General features: G+C 41.0%; 1 protein-coding gene across 4 annotated transcripts in view; it reads left to right on the top strand.

The window, feature by feature from the left end:
• The window catches only part of BCAS1 (brain enriched myelin associated protein 1), a 56,708-nt gene extending 37,196 nt beyond the window's left edge, over positions 1-19,512 (top strand). For 2 of the 4 annotated variants that reach the window (XM_064168043.1, XM_064168041.1), the window contains 3 exons: positions 1,910-1,975; positions 5,866-6,132; positions 18,411-19,512. In XM_064168043.1, coding sequence (XP_064024113.1) covers positions 1,910-1,975; positions 5,866-6,132; positions 18,411-18,485 — 408 coding nt within the window. In that variant the 3' untranslated portion in view covers positions 18,486-19,512. The remainder of the gene's footprint in view (positions 1-1,909; positions 1,976-5,865; positions 6,133-18,410) is intronic. The other 2 variants (XM_064168042.1, XM_064168044.1) reach the window with 2 other exon arrangements.
• The last annotated feature ends 747 nt before the right edge of the window (positions 19,513-20,259 follow it).

The raw sequence follows: 20,259 nt of genomic DNA, 5'->3' as shown, positions 1-20,259 counted from the left end.
TTGCCTAAGTAAATTTCTACATAATAAATACCATTTGGAATCAAGGATAACTATTTCATATCTCTCAAGTTAATTTTCCTTCATTATTCATAAGGCAAACCTAATGCTTGTCTCTATCCTCCTACATATAATGATATGCTGATCCACTGGTATCGCTGCAGAAGGCAGAAAACCCTTTCACGAAGCTTTCAGCAGCAGCAATCCTAAATGACCAAAGGCAAGGACAAGAGGTCAGCAGTGCTCTAGCGAGAAATCCTTGTGATCATTGCATACACATTTTACTGAAGGCAAGAGGAAACTTTGTGTAGCCAAAGACCTCAAGGTCTTTACTTTGTAATTTGTGTTGTGGTATTAAGGGTATTACTAAAGGCTGGCTAAAGCAGAGTTTGTTCTTTTTGCCTTTTTTTTCCTTTGGTTTTGTTTTTTCTCCAGGAAAAAAAGTAACAAAGTGGTTGCCATTCCATTGTTTTTAACTTTTTTTTTTTTTTTCTGAAGACATTTAAAAACTTGCTGAAATAGAAGTGCAAACTAGATCTTATCACAATACATCTTCTTACACTCTGGACTGAGTTTCTATCCTGTAATGTTCAGACAGACCACACTGTGCTTCCTCCCCTCCGTTTCTGCAACCTCTTGCACAGATAATGAGTCACGAGCGTAAACATGCAAGAGACCATGCAGCAGCATGTTCCAGAAAGAGAATTTTCCCCACCATTTGTGACAAATAGTGAATTGTCCTGGAGTGCTTTAGTTTTCTGTCGTGCTACTGCTCTACATGTTGATTTTCTGTGGGTTTACAGGAAAATCAGAGTGTGATGTAGGTCCTCCCAGTATCACCATACATATGATCAAACTGATGGTGCTGCGCTTCGAGTAACAAATCTACAAGCTGCAGAAAACCACAAATCCGCCTCATCTATCTTTAGAACAAAAGTCACATCCTTTCATTGTTTTCACTGAACTTATGCAATGAAAAATTACATTTAAATTTGGGCACTTTGAAATTCTGGAGTTCATTTTATGCTTTTCTGCTAAGCCCTGTGGCTTACATGATACTCAGAAGAATGCTACATTGAACTCTCTGACATGCTTTTGAATTAAATATATACATGCTATTCCTTTGGTTTCTCATCTATTACTAATTTTAACTAAACTTTGTCACAAATCTTGTAATTGCTTCTCATCAAGCTTTTTATGTCAAACAGGTTTTTCTCATTTTTAAGCGTAGATAGAAGATTGTACCTTAAAGATTTACTTCAGAGTCAAGGTTTGTTTGGAATGATGTGCTTGTGCCACAGCCTCAGGGCCTGCTCTGACTGTCTGAGCTGGGGGAGGCTGGACACTAAGAACAGCCATTACTTAAATGTGCAGAAGCAGAAGGCATGAACTGGAAAGCAGAAAATGTGAAAAATGGATGCTGGTGTTAAAATATCAAAATATACCCATGAAACTGAGTGAGTTTTAATTATTCACAGGATATGTACTTGGTAGGATCATTAAACAGAAAGGAAATCCCACTAGATTTTGTAAGGCTGGTTTGCCTTTGAAAAGAAAGCAAAAGCTCTTTCCTAGAAAACTACAGTGGCAGGGCTGATAGCACTGTCTTGTTTACTGGCTGATAGGATCTCTGGTCTGCTGAGACCTCATTCATATTTCTCAGGTCTTAACAGAAAAATTGACTTGCTGGAGACAATCACTTCACTGAGAAAAGAACTAGGAAAAATCTACCTAGAAGATGTGGGTGTTTCAAAAGTGTTGAGAGAGTTTCTGAAATGTCTGGGTTTGGTTTAGTGTTGTGAAGAGCAACCTTAAAGCAAACCTTGCAGCTTTTGACTTTTGTGTTTTCATATTGAATTAATGCCTCAAACAGGAACTCAGTTAGAAGTCCTATAATCCTTTGTTATTTTAGTCAGTCAAGGGTGATGGATGGACAACCAGTTCAGAAGAGGTAAATGGCCCAAGCCCCAGTCACCAAGTAAGTCCCTGGATTTTTTTCTCTTCCGGTGATGGGTTGTTGCCACCTATTTCCATACAACTTTAGATTCTGAAATACAAAAATCACTGAAATAAAAGTGCTACAGGCTCACTGTGCTTCATATGTGTACATATTGCATGTCTATTTTACCTATTAATACTATTAAGACTTCAAAGGGCAGCTAGCAGGGCTTTTTTTAAGAGATTTTTTTTCCCCAGGTGTGTTCATTTTCTTAAACTAATTGGTGAGGTTGCATTCAGTTTTATTCCTATCTCTTTTGCCATTTTACTTTCTGCATGTACCTTGGGCTTAAGCAGCGAATCTAAATATACACAGCTAGAATAATTTTTACTTTGTTGATTTACTTGTCTGCTGAGGAAGGACCATTTAGATGGAAACTCTAAAGAGAAATGAAAGCAAGAATGAAAACCATTCACTGTATTTTAACAAAATCCAGGAAATTTTTATATATATATATATATTCTGGTTTTGTTCATTCGGTATTCATGAAAGCTGACCCAAAACTTCAGCTGTGACTTTAATGTTATACTCTTTATGGCTTTAAAAATGCTTTAGAAGCATCACATTTTCATTAGAAATGCAAATGCTGTTGCCTTTTCTGAGAGTCAAACCCTACTCTGTTCCTTGTCAAGATATCCAGAGTGATCACGTTCAGTAACAAGAGATAACACACAGATTCCATGTATAGACAGATCTAAGAGCAAAACTGAAAGTGTATTGAAATTTGACCTTCCAGAATTTCCTTTTTTATTCTCCCTTTTAATTAATAGCAAAATTAATTTCTCCTTCTTCCTGTTTTCCTGCTGTCACATGATACTAAGATTAATCTTTATGAATTATTTCTCTAAAAGCATCCCAAGTGTAGCAGGTCTGGTGACATTTATTGCTTATTTCATACAACAGCTTTGTGAAATGATCTAAGTGACTGAAAGTTACAGTCATGGATCTATTTTTTATTATTTTAATTAGCAGCCAGTTTCCTTCCTTTTTTTTTTTTTTTTTTTTTTTTAAAACAACTTATTAGTCATCTTCCCTCACTTGTGCTGGCATAAATCAGCACAGTTTTATTACACACAAGAGTTCATAGAAGATGTATCTGCTGATGACTTTTTTTCTTTATTAGGATCTTTGTGAAATGATCTCCTTAAATTATGCTATTGCAGTCCTGGAGTGCTGTGTTTCTCCTTCACTTTCGTCACTGCCATTCTGCGTGCTGCAGAAGTGCATTACAGCACTGATCCAGAACCTGTGGAAATTCAGGGATCTGCCTTTTTGCACTTGAAAAGCAGCTTTGGAATAAGGTCTCCTGCTGTAACGTGATGGGGAAAAGCACTATCTGTTAATCTTTTTTTTTTTATTATTATTTATTTAGTGACACTGTTACTGCTGAGCATAAAAGCAATCTGTCAGGTGCAGATCACCCTTTAGAATAAGAAACATTAACATGTTTCATTATTCATAGGCTTCACTTTGTATTTCCTGAGCTGCTCCCATCAATATAAAATATGCCAATTTCCTGCCTTTCAAGGTTAATATGAAACACCTCAAAGAGATTATCTGATTGGATTTTTTTTTCTTATTTTGCCTGGAAAATGTATCATGAATACATTTTTTAACTGTTTTTTTTTTTACTAACATCAAAGGCTGAAACCTGCTGAAAGGAATAGTCCTGTTGCATCCCATTCAGATTTGGCTGCAATGCTATAACTATGAGGCATCTACATGTGCCAAACATGACTGATTTTACTCTCACAGAATAAACCCACAGGTTTCGTAGAATGTTAATAGGGGCTAGAAGTTGTTCTGGCACCTCAGACGTATCCAGTCTCATAGCTCTATTCTGGGTGTTGTGGTTATTTTTTAATTGAATGTGCACATTTGCAATTGTACCAAAGAGAAATATTTCAAAAGCAGATGAAGGCAAATAAGAGTAAGAAGGGCCCTGTCAAACTAACTGACAGGTTCAGCAACAGAGAGCTTCCCATCTGGTAGTTAAAATGAGTCACAGAGAGAGAGAGAAATAGAGTTAAACCCAGGGTTGTGAGGTTCCCTTTGTCCTTGTGCTGGCAGAGAATCGTAGAATACCAGGTTGGAAGTGACCTCAAGGATCATCTAGCCCAACCTTTCTTGGCAATAGCACAGTCTAGACAAGATGGCCCAGCACACTGCCCAGCCAAATCCTACCACTGTCCAATGCTGGAGAATGCAAAACTTTCCTGGGCAGAGCTCCTGCATCACTTGGGCACTCAGAAGTGCATCCAAGAAAGTCTCTCTCCTGAAGCAAGGTGAACAAGATGCAGGTAGTGTGCAGTGTCTGTGCAGCCCCAGATGACAGTTCTCCTCTACTCTGGTGTTAATGAATTTGCTTTAGTAACTATTGACAAACAGATGGTGCCTGTGTGTATGGGGCTACTGATAACCTGCATCCCTAAGTGTCATGTGCTGTCTTCATGTATCTTCTGCAGAAGTAGAGCAAAGACTAGCTTCATGACTTGTGTTTTTTAAGTCTAAAATCAGACAAATCCAGTTGTTAGTAAATATATACCCACGTTGGTCTGTCCTTTGGAGAAGGAAATAGTCAAATACAAGCAAATACTTTGTCAAGGACTTCAGCTAACCAATCAAGACTGAATGGACAACGTGATTGCAGGTTTTACAATTTAAGTGTTGGGACTTTTTGAAGATTAGGTGGGGAAGAAAGGTGAATCAAGTTTAGACTGTCAGTGGTAGTATTGCTGCCCTCTCTCAAGCTTGTTTACCCAAAATTAGAGTGGCTTGAGGAATTGTTTTAATAGCTAGGAGAGGTGTATTTGCATTCTGTTTCTCTAGAATTTCTGCTTTCAGATTTTTTTCTGAAATCGTGATGTCTAAAAATGCATTTGTTTTTAATGAAAGCTAAGCTTGTCATGTAAGTGTATGACCCTAAGCTTTTAGAAGAACACCAAATCTTTCAAAACTATAATGGCAAAATCCCTGAGGATGGTGAAATAGCATAGTATTAAGCTCTGTGCTGTGCCCTGCAGGAAGATGTAAAATATCCAGCTTCTCACAGTAGATGTGTATGCTAGTTTAATTATTGTTTTAATAAATAAGACAATATGATTTTTTTGCATGAGAAAGAAAAGCATATATGCAGACAGGTCTAGCAAAAACACAGCTAGTCCTTTGCTACTCTGCAAACAGTGACAGTTTCGTTGTCTTACCCTTCATTTGCCATATCTGATTCTTCTTCTGTAAACTTCAAACATAGCCCATATTTGCCAGAGTTTCAGGATCTTTTCCTTAGCTCTAACAGGTGCTCTGTCATTGTGTCTTTGGAATATTTGTTATCTCTTCTTTTGCACTTGTATGTGAACTTCTCTATGATGCTGTGGCCTTCCATAGCCAAACCCTGCGTTGTTCATTTTTTGGTGGAGTGTTGTGGTTCTACAGCAGAGTTTGGTTTGTCCTTTCCTTTGTGGTGTCTTTTACTTCTTTTCTGTCCTAAATCTTTTCATTATATTTTCACAGTCTGGGATGCAAAAGCCTGGCAGTCTTAGTTGGCAGTGGATGTTTGTGACTGTGCAACTTTCTATGCGTATTCTCTGCCTCCTGAAACAGCTTCAGCATAGATATATGTGTAAATAAAGCCGGTCTATGCAGGGATGATCTGAGCTTGCAGGCTTTGTAAGTCATTCTGTCAGCTCCCTGAGAGTCCTTCCCTAAGTCAAGGCTGCAGGAGTTTGTCCCAAGCTCTGTAAATGAAAACCTGTTGGACAGCAGGATTTCTCCCTGCCAGGTGGCTTTTCATTTTGTAATATATTTATAGATTGCCTTCCAAAATGTTTGCATTTCACACTAAAAATAACCTTTGTTTGAAACTGCTTTAGACGTTAAACTCCACAGAGAGGCCAGTTGCCCCAGCTGAAAGTGAACCTGTGGGCCAAAAGAGCAAAGAGAGTTCAAAAGACAAGAAGTCTACAGTGGAGCTGAGCAAGCAGAAAGGCAGCAAACAGGAAACCAGGGAACAGCCAGACTCCAGGGAGCAGCAAGCAGCCGAGACCGACTCCATGCAGAACGGAGGAGATGCTTCAAAGGAACCCTCCTTCAAGAAGACAGAGAAGAGGCAGTCACTTGGAGGGTTTTTTAAGGGCCTTGTACGTTAAGTTGATCTTATCTTTTCAGTCATTTTTCAGCTGATTTAAGTACCCAGCCTGCAAGCCGTTACCCATGTGAGATTTGTGCTCAGATGCAGTGCAGCTTTACAAGCAGCTTGCAGGACTAAGGCCAAAGAACAAGTTTTGGGGCTAAGGAAAGAAAACTCGGGCCTCGGGGTACTGATTCACAGGCAGGTATGGTTTACTACAAGACCTGTAATCGTTCCCACACCTTTGTTTTAGAGGTTCATGTCTTGGCTACTAGGATGACTCAACTATTCCTTTAGCAAGTACTGAACCACCTACAAATTACAGTGTGTTTATTAAGGAAAAGTGGAGGTGGTGCCACTTTACCAGAGTAATCTGCCTGTGTGATGGTGGTTCAGTGCAGCTGAGAAGTTTCTGAAAGCTGAGAAATCCCTGCAAGCAAAAAATCAAGATAGAGGACTGGGCGGGTAGGGTACCATAATAGTGGTCGCAAGATAAGTACCTTGTGTTAGCAATCACAGAATGTGATAGACTTGTTAAAGTACACAGAAAAAAAAATGTGCATGTGTGATGGTTTGGGGGTTACCCCGCCCCCCCACACTTTTGAATTTGCCCCAGCTAACTCAGACGGACCCTGGGAATATAGATGAAGCAATTTATTTACAGCTAGCAGAATTTACAAGCAGCTATTTACAATATATACAGTTATATACAATTATATACAGAAATATACAAAGGATAAACAATACAAAAGCACAACTCCCCTCCCAGAAACCTGAGTCCCCAGGAGGGGCTCTCAAACCACCCCAACACCTCCCCCCGGCCCTCTCAACCTTACCCCAGTTCTCAGGAAGAAGAGAGGTGCAGCCAAGAGGTTAGGGAGCAAGGTTAGTAGGAGCAGGGTTAATGAGATGTGACCAGGTCTAAGGCAAAAGCAAGAGTGAGAGACAAAATGGAGAAAAAGTCTCTCTTCTTCCCAGAGTTCTCAGCGTAACTGTGAGAGAAGTAGACACAATTGTTTTTCATTTCACTGCCCGTTATCTAGTTCTGTTACCAAAACATTCCAGCTTGCTTCAAACTAGCACACTCCACCCCTTGTCTACTTCGCTCAGAGTATCGCTGAGAATTATCCAATCTAATCTAAACCAATATTTACACTAAAACAATATATACAAGTTCAGTTCACACTTCAATCAGATGTAGGTGATTCAAAAGCTCAGAACAGGGACTCCCAGGTGATGTTGGGTTCGTGCTCACGTACTGTAGATTCTGTTGTAGATTCTCTCAGTGTTGGGCGCCGATGTTACCTGGAATAGAAAACTCCTAACAGCTTGGATTTAAACTCTCTCAGCTAAGGTTAGATTTCTCTGTGGAATACACTGGATTTCACCATTCTCCTGCATTACCCAGTATGTATGACCAGGACCTTCAGCAGAAACCACCCCTCGGACAGGTTTCCCTTCGCCCGAAGGAGAAAATACCCAAACAGTTTTCCCTAACAGATTCTTCTCATGTACAACAGGAACTTTATCACCGTCTACTGTTTGGACCAAATCTGATTGTGCAGGTCCTGCTCTGTTTACTGAACCTCTACTATTTACCAACCAGGTAGCTTGTGCTAAATGTTTGTCCCAGTTTTTTAGAGTTCCACCCCCCATGGCTTTTAGGGTGGTTTTCAGCAAACCGTTGTAGCGCTCAATCTTCCCTGAAGCTGGTGCATAGTAGGGTATGTGATAGATCCATTCAATACCATGCTCTTTGGCCCAATTTTTCACAAGATTGTTCTTGAAATGAGTACCATTGTCTGACTCAATTCTCTCTGGAGTTCCATGTCTCCACAAGATCTGTCTCTCCAAACCAACAATGGTGTTACGTGCAGTAGCATGTGGAACTGGATAGGTTTCCAGCCATCCAGTGCTGGCTTCTACCATCGTCAACACATACTGCTTGCCAGAACGAGATCGAGGTAAAGTGATGTAGTCAATCTGCCAGGCTTCACCATACTTGTACTTTGACCATCTATCACCATACCATAAGGGCTTGATTCGCTTAGCCTGCTTAATAGCAGCACAGATGTCACAGTCATAGATGACTTGGGTGATAGCGTCCATGGACAAGTCAATTGACCTATCACGAGCCCATCGGTATGTTCCATCTCTGCCTTGATGTCCAGATGAGTCATGGGCCCACCGAGCTAAGAACAACTCACCTCGGTGTTTCCAATCAAGGTCAATGTCAAGTTCAGAGTTGGTATCAACTTGAGCAATCTTAGCAGCTTGGTCTGCCTTCCGGTTATGTTGATGTTCCTCAGTGGCTCTGCTCTTAGGCATGTGTGCATCTACGTGCCGCACCTTCACTGGAATTTTCTCCAGCCGTGCATCAATGTCCTGCCATAGATCAACACACCAAATAGGCTTTCCTTTCCTCTGCCAACCATGCTTCTTCCAGTCCTTCAGCCAACCCCATAGAGCATTGGCTACCATCCACGAGTCGGTGTAGAGGTAAAGGATAGGCCAATTCTCACGTTCAGCCACATCAAGAGCAAGTTGAACAGCTTTTACCTCAGCGAACTGACTGGATTCTCCTTCTCCATCTTTCGTTTCGGTAACTCTCCTGGTTGGACTCCAGACCGCTGACTTCCATATTCGCTTGTTCCCAACAAGACGACAGGAACCATCTGTGAACAAAGCATAGTTCTTTTCCTGATCAGAGAGATCACCATAGGGAGGAGCTTCCTCAGCACGAGTTATTTTCTCCTCTGGAGGTTTGGAACAGTCTGTGCCTTCCGGCCAGTTGGTGATCACCTCCACCAGACCAGGTCGGTCAAGATTACCCATTCGCGCTCGTTGGGTTATCAAAGCCATCCATTTGGACCAGGTTGCATCTGTGGCATGATGTGGTGATGAACCTTTGCCCTTGAACATCCAGTTAAGAACTGGCAGTCTAGGAGCTAAAAGCAATTGTGACTCAGTTCCAATCACTTCAGAAGCTGCTTTCACTCCTTCATAGGCTGCTAGAATCTCTTTCTCAGTTGCAGTGTAATTTGTCTCTGAACCTCTGTAACAACGTCCCCAGAATCCAAGAGGACGACCACGTGTCTCATTTGGAGCTCTCTGCCAGAGACTCCAAGTTGGACCATTGTCACTGGCAGCCGTGTACAGAATGTTTTTAATGTCCGGACCAGATCTCACAGGTCCCAGGCCCACTGCATGGACTATTTCTCGCTTAATTTGATCAAAGGCTGCTTGTTGTTCAGGTCCCCACTCGAAATTGTTTCTCTTACGAGTCACATCATGCAGAGGTTTGACAATCTGACTGAAACCAGGAATGTGTAGTCTCCAAAATCCCACCACACCAAGAAAAGAAAGTGTGTCCTTCTTACTGGTGGGAACAGCCATGGTAGAGACTTTGTTAATCACATCCTGAGGAATGTAACGGCGACCATCCTGCCACCGCACTCCCAGAAACTGAATTTCTCTGGCAGGTCCTTTGACCTTGTCTCTCTTAATGGCAAAACCTGCTTGCAACAGAATGTCAATGATTTTGTTACCTTTCTCGAAGACTTCCTTAGCAGTTTGGCCCCACACAATGATGTCGTCGATGTACTGGATGTGCTCTGGAGCTTTACCTTTCTCCAGTGCATTGTGGATGACTGAGTGACAGATGGTTGAGCTGTGTTTCCACCCCTGAGGCAAACGATTGAACTGGTACTGGATTCCTCTCCAGGTGAATGCAAACTGAGGCCTGCACTCCTTTGCTATGGGAATAGAGAAGAAAGCATTAGCAATGTCTATGGTTGCATACCATTTAGCCTCCTTCGATTCCAGCTCGTACTGGAGTTCCAGCATGTCTGGCACAGCTGCGCTCATGGGTGGCGTCACCTCGTTGAGGGCACGAAAGTCAACTGTCAGTCTCCAGTCGCCCGTAGGTTTGCGCACAGGCCAGATGGGACTGTTGAAAGGTGAATGAGCTTTCTCGATGACAGCCTGACTCTCCAATTGACGAATCAGCTGATGAATGGGCAACAAAGAGTCACGGTTAGTTCTGTACTGCCTATGATGAACAGTTTGAGTTGCAATTGGCACTTCCAGGTCCTCTATGTCATGATGTCCCACAACTGCAGATTCATCAGAAAGTTCAGGTCTAATAGACAGTTTCAATTTATCATCCTCAATCTCTACAGATGCTATTCCAAAAGCCCATTTGTGACCCTTAGGATCTTTGAAACAACCTTGTCTCAAAAAGTCAATTCCCAAAATGCAAGGCGTATCAGGACCAGTTACAATAGTATGTGTCTTCCACTCTTTACCGGTTAAACTGATCTCAGCCTGTATCTTAGTTAACTCTTGAGATCCACCAGTGATTCCAAAAATAGAAATGGACTCTGTCCCCTTACAATTAGATGGCAATAAAGTACATTGAGCACCTGTGTCAACTAAAGCCCTGTATTTCCGAACTCTTGAACTGCCAGGCCACCTAACGAATACATTCCAATAGATTCGGTTCTCTCCACTGTCCCTTTCCTCCTCCTGGCTGGAGGCAGGGCACCCCTAATGCTGAACATGGCATGTAGGGTGTACACAATGATTGGTGTGGTTGTGAGAGGAACTGCAACTGTTGGAACAATTGCAGTTGCTCTCAGGAGCTGAAGAAGTGACAGCTACTTTCCTGGCATTATTGCCTCTGTTTCTGCCACTCTGCAGATCCCTGACTCTCTTTGAAAGAGCTGAAGTAGGTTTACCATCCCATTTGTTCATGTTCTCACCGTATGTGTCACGCAGAAGTATCCACAGTGACGCACGTGATTGCTGCTGTCTGGGTGGAATTTGTCTCCTCCTAGGCTGGAATTGCCTTGCAGGAGGTGGGCGTCTGTTCCTGATGGCAGAAACATTCACCCATTCAGATGATGCAGGAACGGTATCCTTTACCAGATTGGAAATTGAGGTTGTAAGGTCCTCCTTCAGTTCTTTCATGGTATTCTTAATCTCTGTAGTCATAGTCTTTATGGCACAGATTATACCAGAATGGGACAAGCTATCCTCAATCTGCCTGAGCTGGTCAGTGAATTCACCAACAGTGAAAGATCTTCCATTATCACTCCTTGCTAGAAACTTACTGGCCAAGATGTTAGCATAGGATGAAGGAGCAAGCTTAATCAGCTTCTTCATGAGACCTGTTCCCAAAGGAATATCGTCAGGCTCATGAGTGCCATGATCTCCATAAAGCACTTCCTTCACAGCAAACTCCTTCAGAAGCTTAATTCCCTGCTCAACGGTGTTCCACTTCTTGGCAGCCCATGGCAAATCATCTCGGGAAGGATATCTCATAGCCACAGCCAACAAAAGGCGTGTCCACAAGCTAACCCTACCAAGAGGACTTGCTAGGTGTTTGTCCACTCCACTCTCCTTAGTGAGTGGTCCCAGCTGCTTGGCAGACTTGTCTCCTACCTGCAGAGCATTAGCACCAATGCCACGGCATCTCACTAACCAGCTTAAGATTGGCTCACCTGATTCCCTTGTGTATTCCTTCCTAACTTCCCTGACCTCTCTGAGTGGATCCTTGGAGCCTTGGATGTCATCTTCCTCCTCCTCTTCCTGTTGTTCTGGTGGTGCCTGGCCTAACACAATCTTCCTCATAGCATTCCTAAACTCATTGGAACCATCCTCTCTCCTGGCAGCTAACCTCACAGCACTCCTCTCACTTGAGTATTGTTGTCTCAGCACATCTACAAGGTCTCGCAGACTAACTGCCTCCTCTTCCTCCTCTTGCTGCTGATCACCAGAGGTCCCATCTCTTACATCCTCCTGCGAACCACTCTTTGTCTTAGCTTTTGCCTTAGCAGGTGCCAGAAGGGCCTGAGCAGCAACAGACTTGGATGTGTCTGCTGGAGGATTTGAATCTTTAGGAGTCTGACTTGGAGGGTTTGAGTCCTTAGGGGTCTGACCTGGAGCTTGTGAGTTCAAATCTGCCTTGCTTTTAACAGGAGGATTTTGGTTCTGGTCTGCTGGCTGGGGGTTTGAATTGGCTGAGCTGGTGTCATTAGGATTTGGACTGACTGGGCTAGCGTTACCAGCACTAGTAGTATTATTAACATTAGTGGGATTATTTGCCTGTCCTCCTGGGATGCCTGCCAACCCTGACTTGTTTTCATTTTTGCTAGGGACATTCTGATTTTGGGTACCTGTCTGTGCTCCTGAGGCTCCTGCTAAACTCTGTGGATTGTTATTGTTTCTGTTATCAGTGTTTATGTTAGTGGTGGGAACACTGGCTGTGTTCCCAGAACCTATAGAGGAGGGTGGAGAGGCTGGCAAGGGGGAAGCCGATAACTGTGTTCCCTTGTTTTGCTGTGAAAGAGACTGCTTCTGAGACACAGAATTTTTCCTAGCTCTTACAGAAACTGGTTTTGAATTTTTCACCAATAATGCCAAAATTAATATGAATATTAAAATCATGAGGCAAATATTAAAAACTGTGAGAAGAAAAACAGTTTTACAAGAGCATGTACCTATGCAAACAGTTGGAATTCCTGTCTTAGGCTGAATAACTCTCATTAGAGCCATATTTAAAGCAGAATTTCCATTGATTGTCACATTATTGACCAGAGCTCCTGTAATGTCCTTGGTAATATTCTCAGAGATATTAAAACCAGCATAACCAAGAATCAAATCACCCCAGCTCCAGAACATATCTGAAACCTTAGCTTTAGCCTTATTATAAGCCAGATCAATGAAATAAGCAACAATTTGAGCTTTTATCCAATTAAATGCCAAGTAAACAAAACCAGACCAGAGCAATGCACCAACCAAATACAATAGCTGCTTGATTAGCTTCATCTTAATTCCCAGAGCTGATTTCCACTCACTGAAATATCTAGCCCCACGTTGGGAAAGCCAATTAAAAAAATGTGATGGTTTGGGGGTTACCCCGCCCCCCCACACTTTTGAATTTGCCCCAGCTAACTCAGACGGACCCTGGGAATATAGATGAAGCAATTTATTTACAGCTAGCAGAATTTACAAGCAGCTATTTACAATATATACAGTTATATACAATTATATACAGAAATATACAAAGGATAAACAATACAAAAGCACAACTCCCCTCCCAGAAACCTGAGTCCCCAGGAGGGGCTCTCAAACCACCCCAACACCTCCCCCCGGCCCTCTCAACCTTACCCCAGTTCTCAGGAAGAAGAGAGGTGCAGCCAAGAGGTTAGGGAGCAAGGTTAGTAGGAGCAGGGTTAATGAGATGTGACCAGGTCTAAGGCAAAAGCAAGAGTGAGAGACAAAATGGAGAAAAAGTCTCTCTTCTTCCCAGAGTTCTCAGCGTAACTGTGAGAGAAGTAGACACAATTGTTTTTCATTTCACTGCCCGTTATCTAGTTCTGTTACCAAAACATTCCAGCTTGCTTCAAACTAGCACAGCATGGCATTTTTTCTTCTGGCTTTATTTTGTTACATCTTACCCTAAAATTGTTGTGCCCCTACTAGAATACTTGAAGTGTAGAAGCAAAAGAACTCAGTGTGCTAGGTATCTGGGTTTCTATAAGGTTTGGCATTACCGATGCAGCTAGTGGTTCCTCGGAGTATTATATATGTGAAAACAGAACCACAGGTTAAACCTGGGACTGCCTAACTGCCTCTCAAAGCCTCTGCTAGAAGGCAGTTTTCCATCACTTTTTATAAATCAGTTGGAAGGATACAGTTTGTTCTGCTTTTCTCACACTGTCACAGTAGCGATGAATACACAGAGCTACAAGGTCATTTTTAGCATATTTTGGAAGCCTCAGATGTAAACTGAGCTTCATTGTGAATCTCGGGTGACGTAAGGAACGTAAAGAGATTTGACTGTTACCTGCAACGTTTCCTGGTGAGTCTGCCCCCCTGAGAGACATAGAGCTTTTCCTCCTTCCCTCCCTTCTCTGCTTCAAAGGGAAGAAATAGTCCTGAAAGAGGAAAAGTCAAGCAATATAGACTGAGACGTTAATGCAGATTTGAGAATTAGCTTTGTTAGGACACCAGGTTGCAAAGTTAGGCTGCTATGCAGAGCATTATGACTCATTCAGAGGCAGATGTTTTTCCACATCATGAGAAGCATTTAATTTGCACACATTTCACAGAATTACTATGTATCCTACAGGGGGCAATTTGCATTACCAAAATAATCACATATTAGAAGGGGAATTAAGAACAAAGGAAAACAACTTTCTGCAATATCAGTTAGTAACAGTTTAGCTACTTCTGCTTTCTGTTTCACTCTGTTGTTCTGAGGTGAAGTCCTGATCCACTACCAAATCAGATGAATTTCCCTGACGTTAGCTACCAACTTGCACTGGGCTTCCACTCCCCTTGGTTCCCAGTAGAGTCATGAGAAGAAATCTTTTTGTTTAATGCAATGTGAAAAGGTCAGGGTATTGTTTTATATGTATCTGTGAATTATACTACCTGGCCAACATTATCAAATGCATGTTCATGCACACTTCTCTTTCCTCAACCCTTTTGCTTTCAAATTCTCTGCACAGCACTAGTGCATGCAGGTAACATCTGATCCATGCTCAGCAGCATGGTGTGTAGGTGTTGTATCCCACTGTAGGTATTGGCAACCTCTCCCCAGCAACTGAAATCAGGAGTTCTCTTACTTGAACCACTCTTAAACATATCTCTTACATCAGCTGGAGAGGAGGAAGATAGCCACATTTTTCTAAAATAGGTTATCTAGATATGGGGTGAATGTTAACTACCTCTATTCTTTCTGGAGATAATTGACATTTGTTTCTCTGGCCTGAAGATATTTGGTGAAATGAAACGCTGAGAGACCTCCTTTGTCAAAACTCTCACTGTAGATACTGTGTGGAAAAGAGTTTATCTTTTGACAAGTGCACTTTCATTCAAGCTGTATTTGAAAAGAATCTTTCATCGATTTTAGCAATAAACACAAATTTAGAATTATTCCAGAAAGGGAGATATGAAGAAGTGGAAGCTTGAGAGGAAAAATGCTTTCCAAGTGCAAGTTCATGAAAGACACACAGAGAGGCTGGAAAAGTGTCTCAGTTGAAACAGCAAGGAAAAACTTTCTGATCAAGAGTGGAGATTGTGTAGAAGTAAAAAGACCATTTTGGGGGAAAAAATGCAGAATAAATGTAGAAGTAGAGATGTTCTGTGAGATATTCTTCTTGCTTGAGTAGCATGCCAGACAGTTTGGCTCTATAGTCCCTTATCTTCTGTTGCAGTTACAGAGGCTAGCAGTTTCTGTCTCCCTTTAACAAAAGATGGCACTTAGCAAAAAATACTTTTTAATTTATTTGGTTTTTTGAACAGTACAGCTGATTTGGTCAGCCAGTTGTGCTTTTGAATGGGGAGAAAACAAATAAGCAAGCAAAACCACAACAATCAGATCGAGTATGGAAAATATCTCACAGAAAATTACTGCCGCTTTTAAAATATCTCCAAGGTTACCCACACCTAAGGAACCTAGTTCTGCAATGCTACTAAAAAAACTCAAACCTGCACATCTCCTAGGTGATCATACTAAGCCCTGGGAAGGTGTAATCATTAATCTAGAAGTATTAGATCACACACAAGCCAATGCCAGAATTTCCATTTCAAGATAACAGCTCAAATGTCTGGTAACAACTCAGCAGAAATATTAAGCCTGCTGATAAAATGGAAACAGGGGAGATTTAACAGGGGATCCAGCAGACTTTGCTTGCTCACATAACCTGTGCACACCAAGCTCCTCATAAATTCTGGTGAGATATTTCAATAACAGCTATTTTAACACCACTCTCTCCTGAACCTGATTCCTCTGGGAGAGGGCACAGAGTAAGAGGATGTCACAGTGCAGGAATGCAGCTGACACACTGCAGTTCAAGCATCTGCTCCCAGTTGGGCTAACAAATGCTGAAACTTTCAATACAAATGGAGCCACTTACACAAGCAAACAGTGTTACAGCTCGGCTGTGTGGTTTTAGCACAGACGATAAGGTTCCGTGGTTGTTCCTATGGTAAAAGAGATTAATTTATAAGCTATATAAAATGCAAAGGTATTTAGTGAGTCTTAGAAAGATTAGATTAGAAAGAAAAAGAAAGGGGGGGAAAAAGATTAATGACATTGTTGTCTGAGCTGGAATAACTCATACTTAAGTTGTCAGAAGCTGGGAGTGCTCAGCATGTGGAAACTATTCTGACCTATTCTGATCAGAGTATCTGGTATACTGACATGAAATTCTCCTGGGTACAAGCTGGAGAAAAGAAAAAAACCCAAAACCAACAAAAAACCCCAACATGCTTTAAAACATCCTATTTCTCTGTGAGCACTTTAAAGTGCTCTGCCCAAAATAATATATTCCAGTTTTGCTATCACAAATATAGGGAACTTCACTGTGCTGAAAGGGGTTATGCAAAGTAACTGAGAGCAAGATGTGAGCCAGTGCTACCTGTGCTTCTGAATCTGAGGGCAGAGCTGGAATTTGCCCGTTAAAAGGGCAGGAACAAAGTTCTTTATTTCACACTGGGTTTGGAAATTCCAGTTTAACAAGAATTATCAGCCAAGCTCCCTCAAAGTTTCCTGCTTTAATCAGCAACCACCTTGAAAATGGGTGCAGCAGGCAGACTGTAGTATAAGCAAATAAGATACTTCTTCAAATGTACTAAATGAGTCAAAATGGGAGTTATCTGAAATGAGCTCCTGCTCTACTTCTTCCTCCCACCTTTTGTAGGAGAAATGGCAAAAGTATCATCTGGTTTCCTAGATCAGTCTAGAACTGATTTAAATCATCACACAGGAACAGCCACAGTTCACAGGCTCCATTACCCTTGTAATGTGGGAAATCTTTTCACTGGTGTGTAGGTTTTCAGGTTTGCTAGCTAATTTTGGAATTATAATGTGTGGCATTGTTTGATGGCTATTAGAACATAGTACACTTTTGTGGGTGGGTTGTTTTGTTTGGGGTTTTTTTTTAGATCTTCTGTTTGCTGCTCCATGTAAGTAAAAAAAAAACACCCACCCATCATACTGTTCTAGAGCATCTTCCAAACTCAACATCTGTACAAAGCAGCAAATCCCTCGCTCCTAGCTAGGTTGTACAAGATCACAGTTAGTTTAGGACTTGTAGTCCATTGTAATCTGTGGCTGTTCTTTTTTACACTTAGATTTTCAAAGGTGAAATTTAAAAGAATATCAGCAGGGTGAAATCTAATCAGTATTTAAAAACAATCAAACAAAACACTCAAACAAAAAATGCCTGCAACAAGCAAAAAAAAAAAAAAAAGAAAAAGAAAAAAACACATCATACTGTTTTTGCTTCCTTGAAAGGGATGAGGAAGTTGAGATCTTTGATAGTCCCAGTCTGACACAAAGTAGTCTTGTGGTGTCCTGAACTGATGAGTCAGGTTTCCAGTGTGAAACATAGTGTGTGAAAGGACAGTTCTCATGTGATTCCACACAGTTCCTATTGTAGGGAAAGCACACAGCAGTCACCTTTAGCTTTGTCATGCTGTTTTTTCTGTTTAGCGTGTAATGGTTTAGACATCTGTTTACAAGCAGGATTGGCAGCCTATGCAGTGTTAACAGTGACCTTTGAAACAGTGGTTGTAGACCCATTTTGTTATCATTCTGAAGTTTCAATGGCTTCAAGGCCAGTACAATTAGGTCAAGGCATCTTAAGGTAAAGCCAAGTTTTTATCAGTTACTAGTCAAAAATTTAGTTGGTATAGCTAGATCTGTGCATTTCCTTCATCTAAGCCAGATTAGTGCCTTGAACTGGTTCCAAAACCAGAATTATGTTTGTAGCATAAAAAAGCTTTATCACTCTGGTATTGTCAAATACCTGTCATGCATGAAAGTGTTTAATGTTCCTTTAACTTAGAGGAGACCAAGGCTGGCTATAATACACTATTAATCATGCCGAAGAACTTCTTAGCATGGTTTCAGTGAACTATTTAAACCAGGGAAATTTTAGAGAAAGTTGAGCCAAAAATACCATACTACAGGTACACAGCAACACATCTCTGGTGCATTAGTCTGGTTTCTAAAGACAATTGCTTTCCATATGGAGTGGGAAAATGATATTAAAATAACCAACACATTCAGGCAAAGTCACAGGCAGTAGCTTTCTGGGATTGTTACGGCTCTCATTTATTCATGCATATTAATTAAAGGATGAATTAAGAAAAGCAGAGAGGCAAAATGAGTAGAAAGTATCTTACAGCAAAATTTCAACACATAATCTCAGACTTAACTGCTTTGAAATATTTGAGAATTTTTCTAAATTTCTGTCTGTTACTCCACAGGGTTCCAAAAGGATGTCTGATGCAGAAGTGCAAACAGATCCAGTGTCTATCCTACCTGCCGGGAAATCCAAGTAATGAATACTCTTGGCTGCTGAAGGATCAGCAGCTCTCTGTAAGCTCCTTTGCAGTAGAGATGACTCATTATTTTCCTTTACATGGCTGTCATCAGATGCCTGAGGCTAAAGCAAACACTGGTGTATCATTTATGGTATATCATTTACAGGATTTGTTCATTAGATGTTAGAAAGCAACTCTAAAGATCATCAAGCAATGTGTAGTATATTTAAGGAAAGGTCATGTGGATGATTCTAAGTTTATAGAGGGTAGAGTATGTAAAGTAAGAAAGTGGCAGTGAATTAAATGGCAGGGGGAAATGCATGTGACAAAGGAATGCAGTGTGTGCGGCAAGGCATGAGCAACAAATCCTCAGCTTTAGACAGCTTTAAAGCAGACAGGAAAAAAAAAATCTCCTTTGGTAAATGTTATACTTAAATGTAAAAACATCCAAGTTACCTTTTGTGGTTTTCAATAGAGCTGAAATTAGCAAAAAGTCTGCAGTATAATAGAATCAGTGGTTATAAAGTTATGCTTCATCTTGGTTATTAATGTAAATTAAAATGCTAAAATGCAGAGGCTTTACACGATTGAGACAACTTCTCTTTTGTCTTGACAAGGTGGGATAACAAATTAAAAGCTATTTAAGGTTCTAATAGGAACACAAGGGGGCACTCTTCGTCGTCCCATCCCCCTCCACCCCAGTTTTAACTCCAAGGCTGTACCTACAATCCTGTTATTAATGCTTTTTCAGATGATAGGAAACTTGTTTCACCCGGTATTTGTTTATATCTATACTTGTAATTAATCATAATGAAAAACAAAATCAAAGTTGTCCACACAGCTCCCTACTTCATGAGACTCTTTTAATAACTGTAGCTAACAAATTTTGCATAAATTAAGATTTCTGCTTATTCAACCTTAGGCTAACCTGGACAGGGAACAGTGGGCCTGACATTTTAATCCATACTAGCATCTGAATGGTACAGTACTGTATATTTTGACCTCTTTATGATTAAATAAACAAATGCTTATCCTTTCAAAAAAATCATTTGGTGCTTTAATTTTAAAGTTTATTTGCTGTTTTCTGATGAGTCATGTGGCATTAAGGCATAAATCAACACATAAAATCCTTACCTGTGGAGTGAATAGCTGTCATTATTTCTTTATTTGAGTAAAGATTACAATTGCAAATCAGATGAGAATTCTGTAAAATCCCCAGAATGACATTTCTAACCAGTCAGAGAAGACAAAGGGAAAAGAACCACGTTTCTCAATACAAGCCACTGAGGTAGGTGGCGTTTTTGCACTGGCCTCTGCAAATCTGTGGACTTGCCACTTACGACCAAAACTTGCTGCAGCCTCTGTGCCTGGAGAGCACAGACAAAAGGTCCTTTAGTTATAATAGTACTTTCTGTTCTCCTCCCTAGCATAATGGGCCTTTGATGCCATATAAAGTGATATCAATCAAGAGTCACTGCTTACAGATTTCAAAACTGATGCCTAATGACCTGCTTCTACATCCTTTTAGGACCAGTGTCCTTTTGTACATCCCCATGCTTGGTAGCATGGCAGAAGAATTTTGCATGTTACATCCAGCTTTACTCCACTGCAGAAAAAGTCTTAGGCTTTGTCTGCACTATGAGAGTATACGGCTTTAATTAAATCAAGGCATGTAAAACTACGTACAGTGAGACAACAGCCATGGTTACATGGAATGAAAGTGCCAGATGTCAGCATAGTGAGTAGTTATCAGAGATGAGGAATAAGCTTTCATGCTATTTGCCGACTTCAT

This window comes from Pogoniulus pusillus, chromosome 29 (genome assembly GCF_015220805.1).
Source record: "Pogoniulus pusillus isolate bPogPus1 chromosome 29, bPogPus1.pri, whole genome shotgun sequence".
Taxonomy (NCBI): domain Eukaryota; kingdom Metazoa; phylum Chordata; class Aves; order Piciformes; family Lybiidae; genus Pogoniulus; species Pogoniulus pusillus.
Note: the sequence above shows the minus strand (reverse complement) of the source record. Positions and strands in the feature narration are given on the sequence as shown.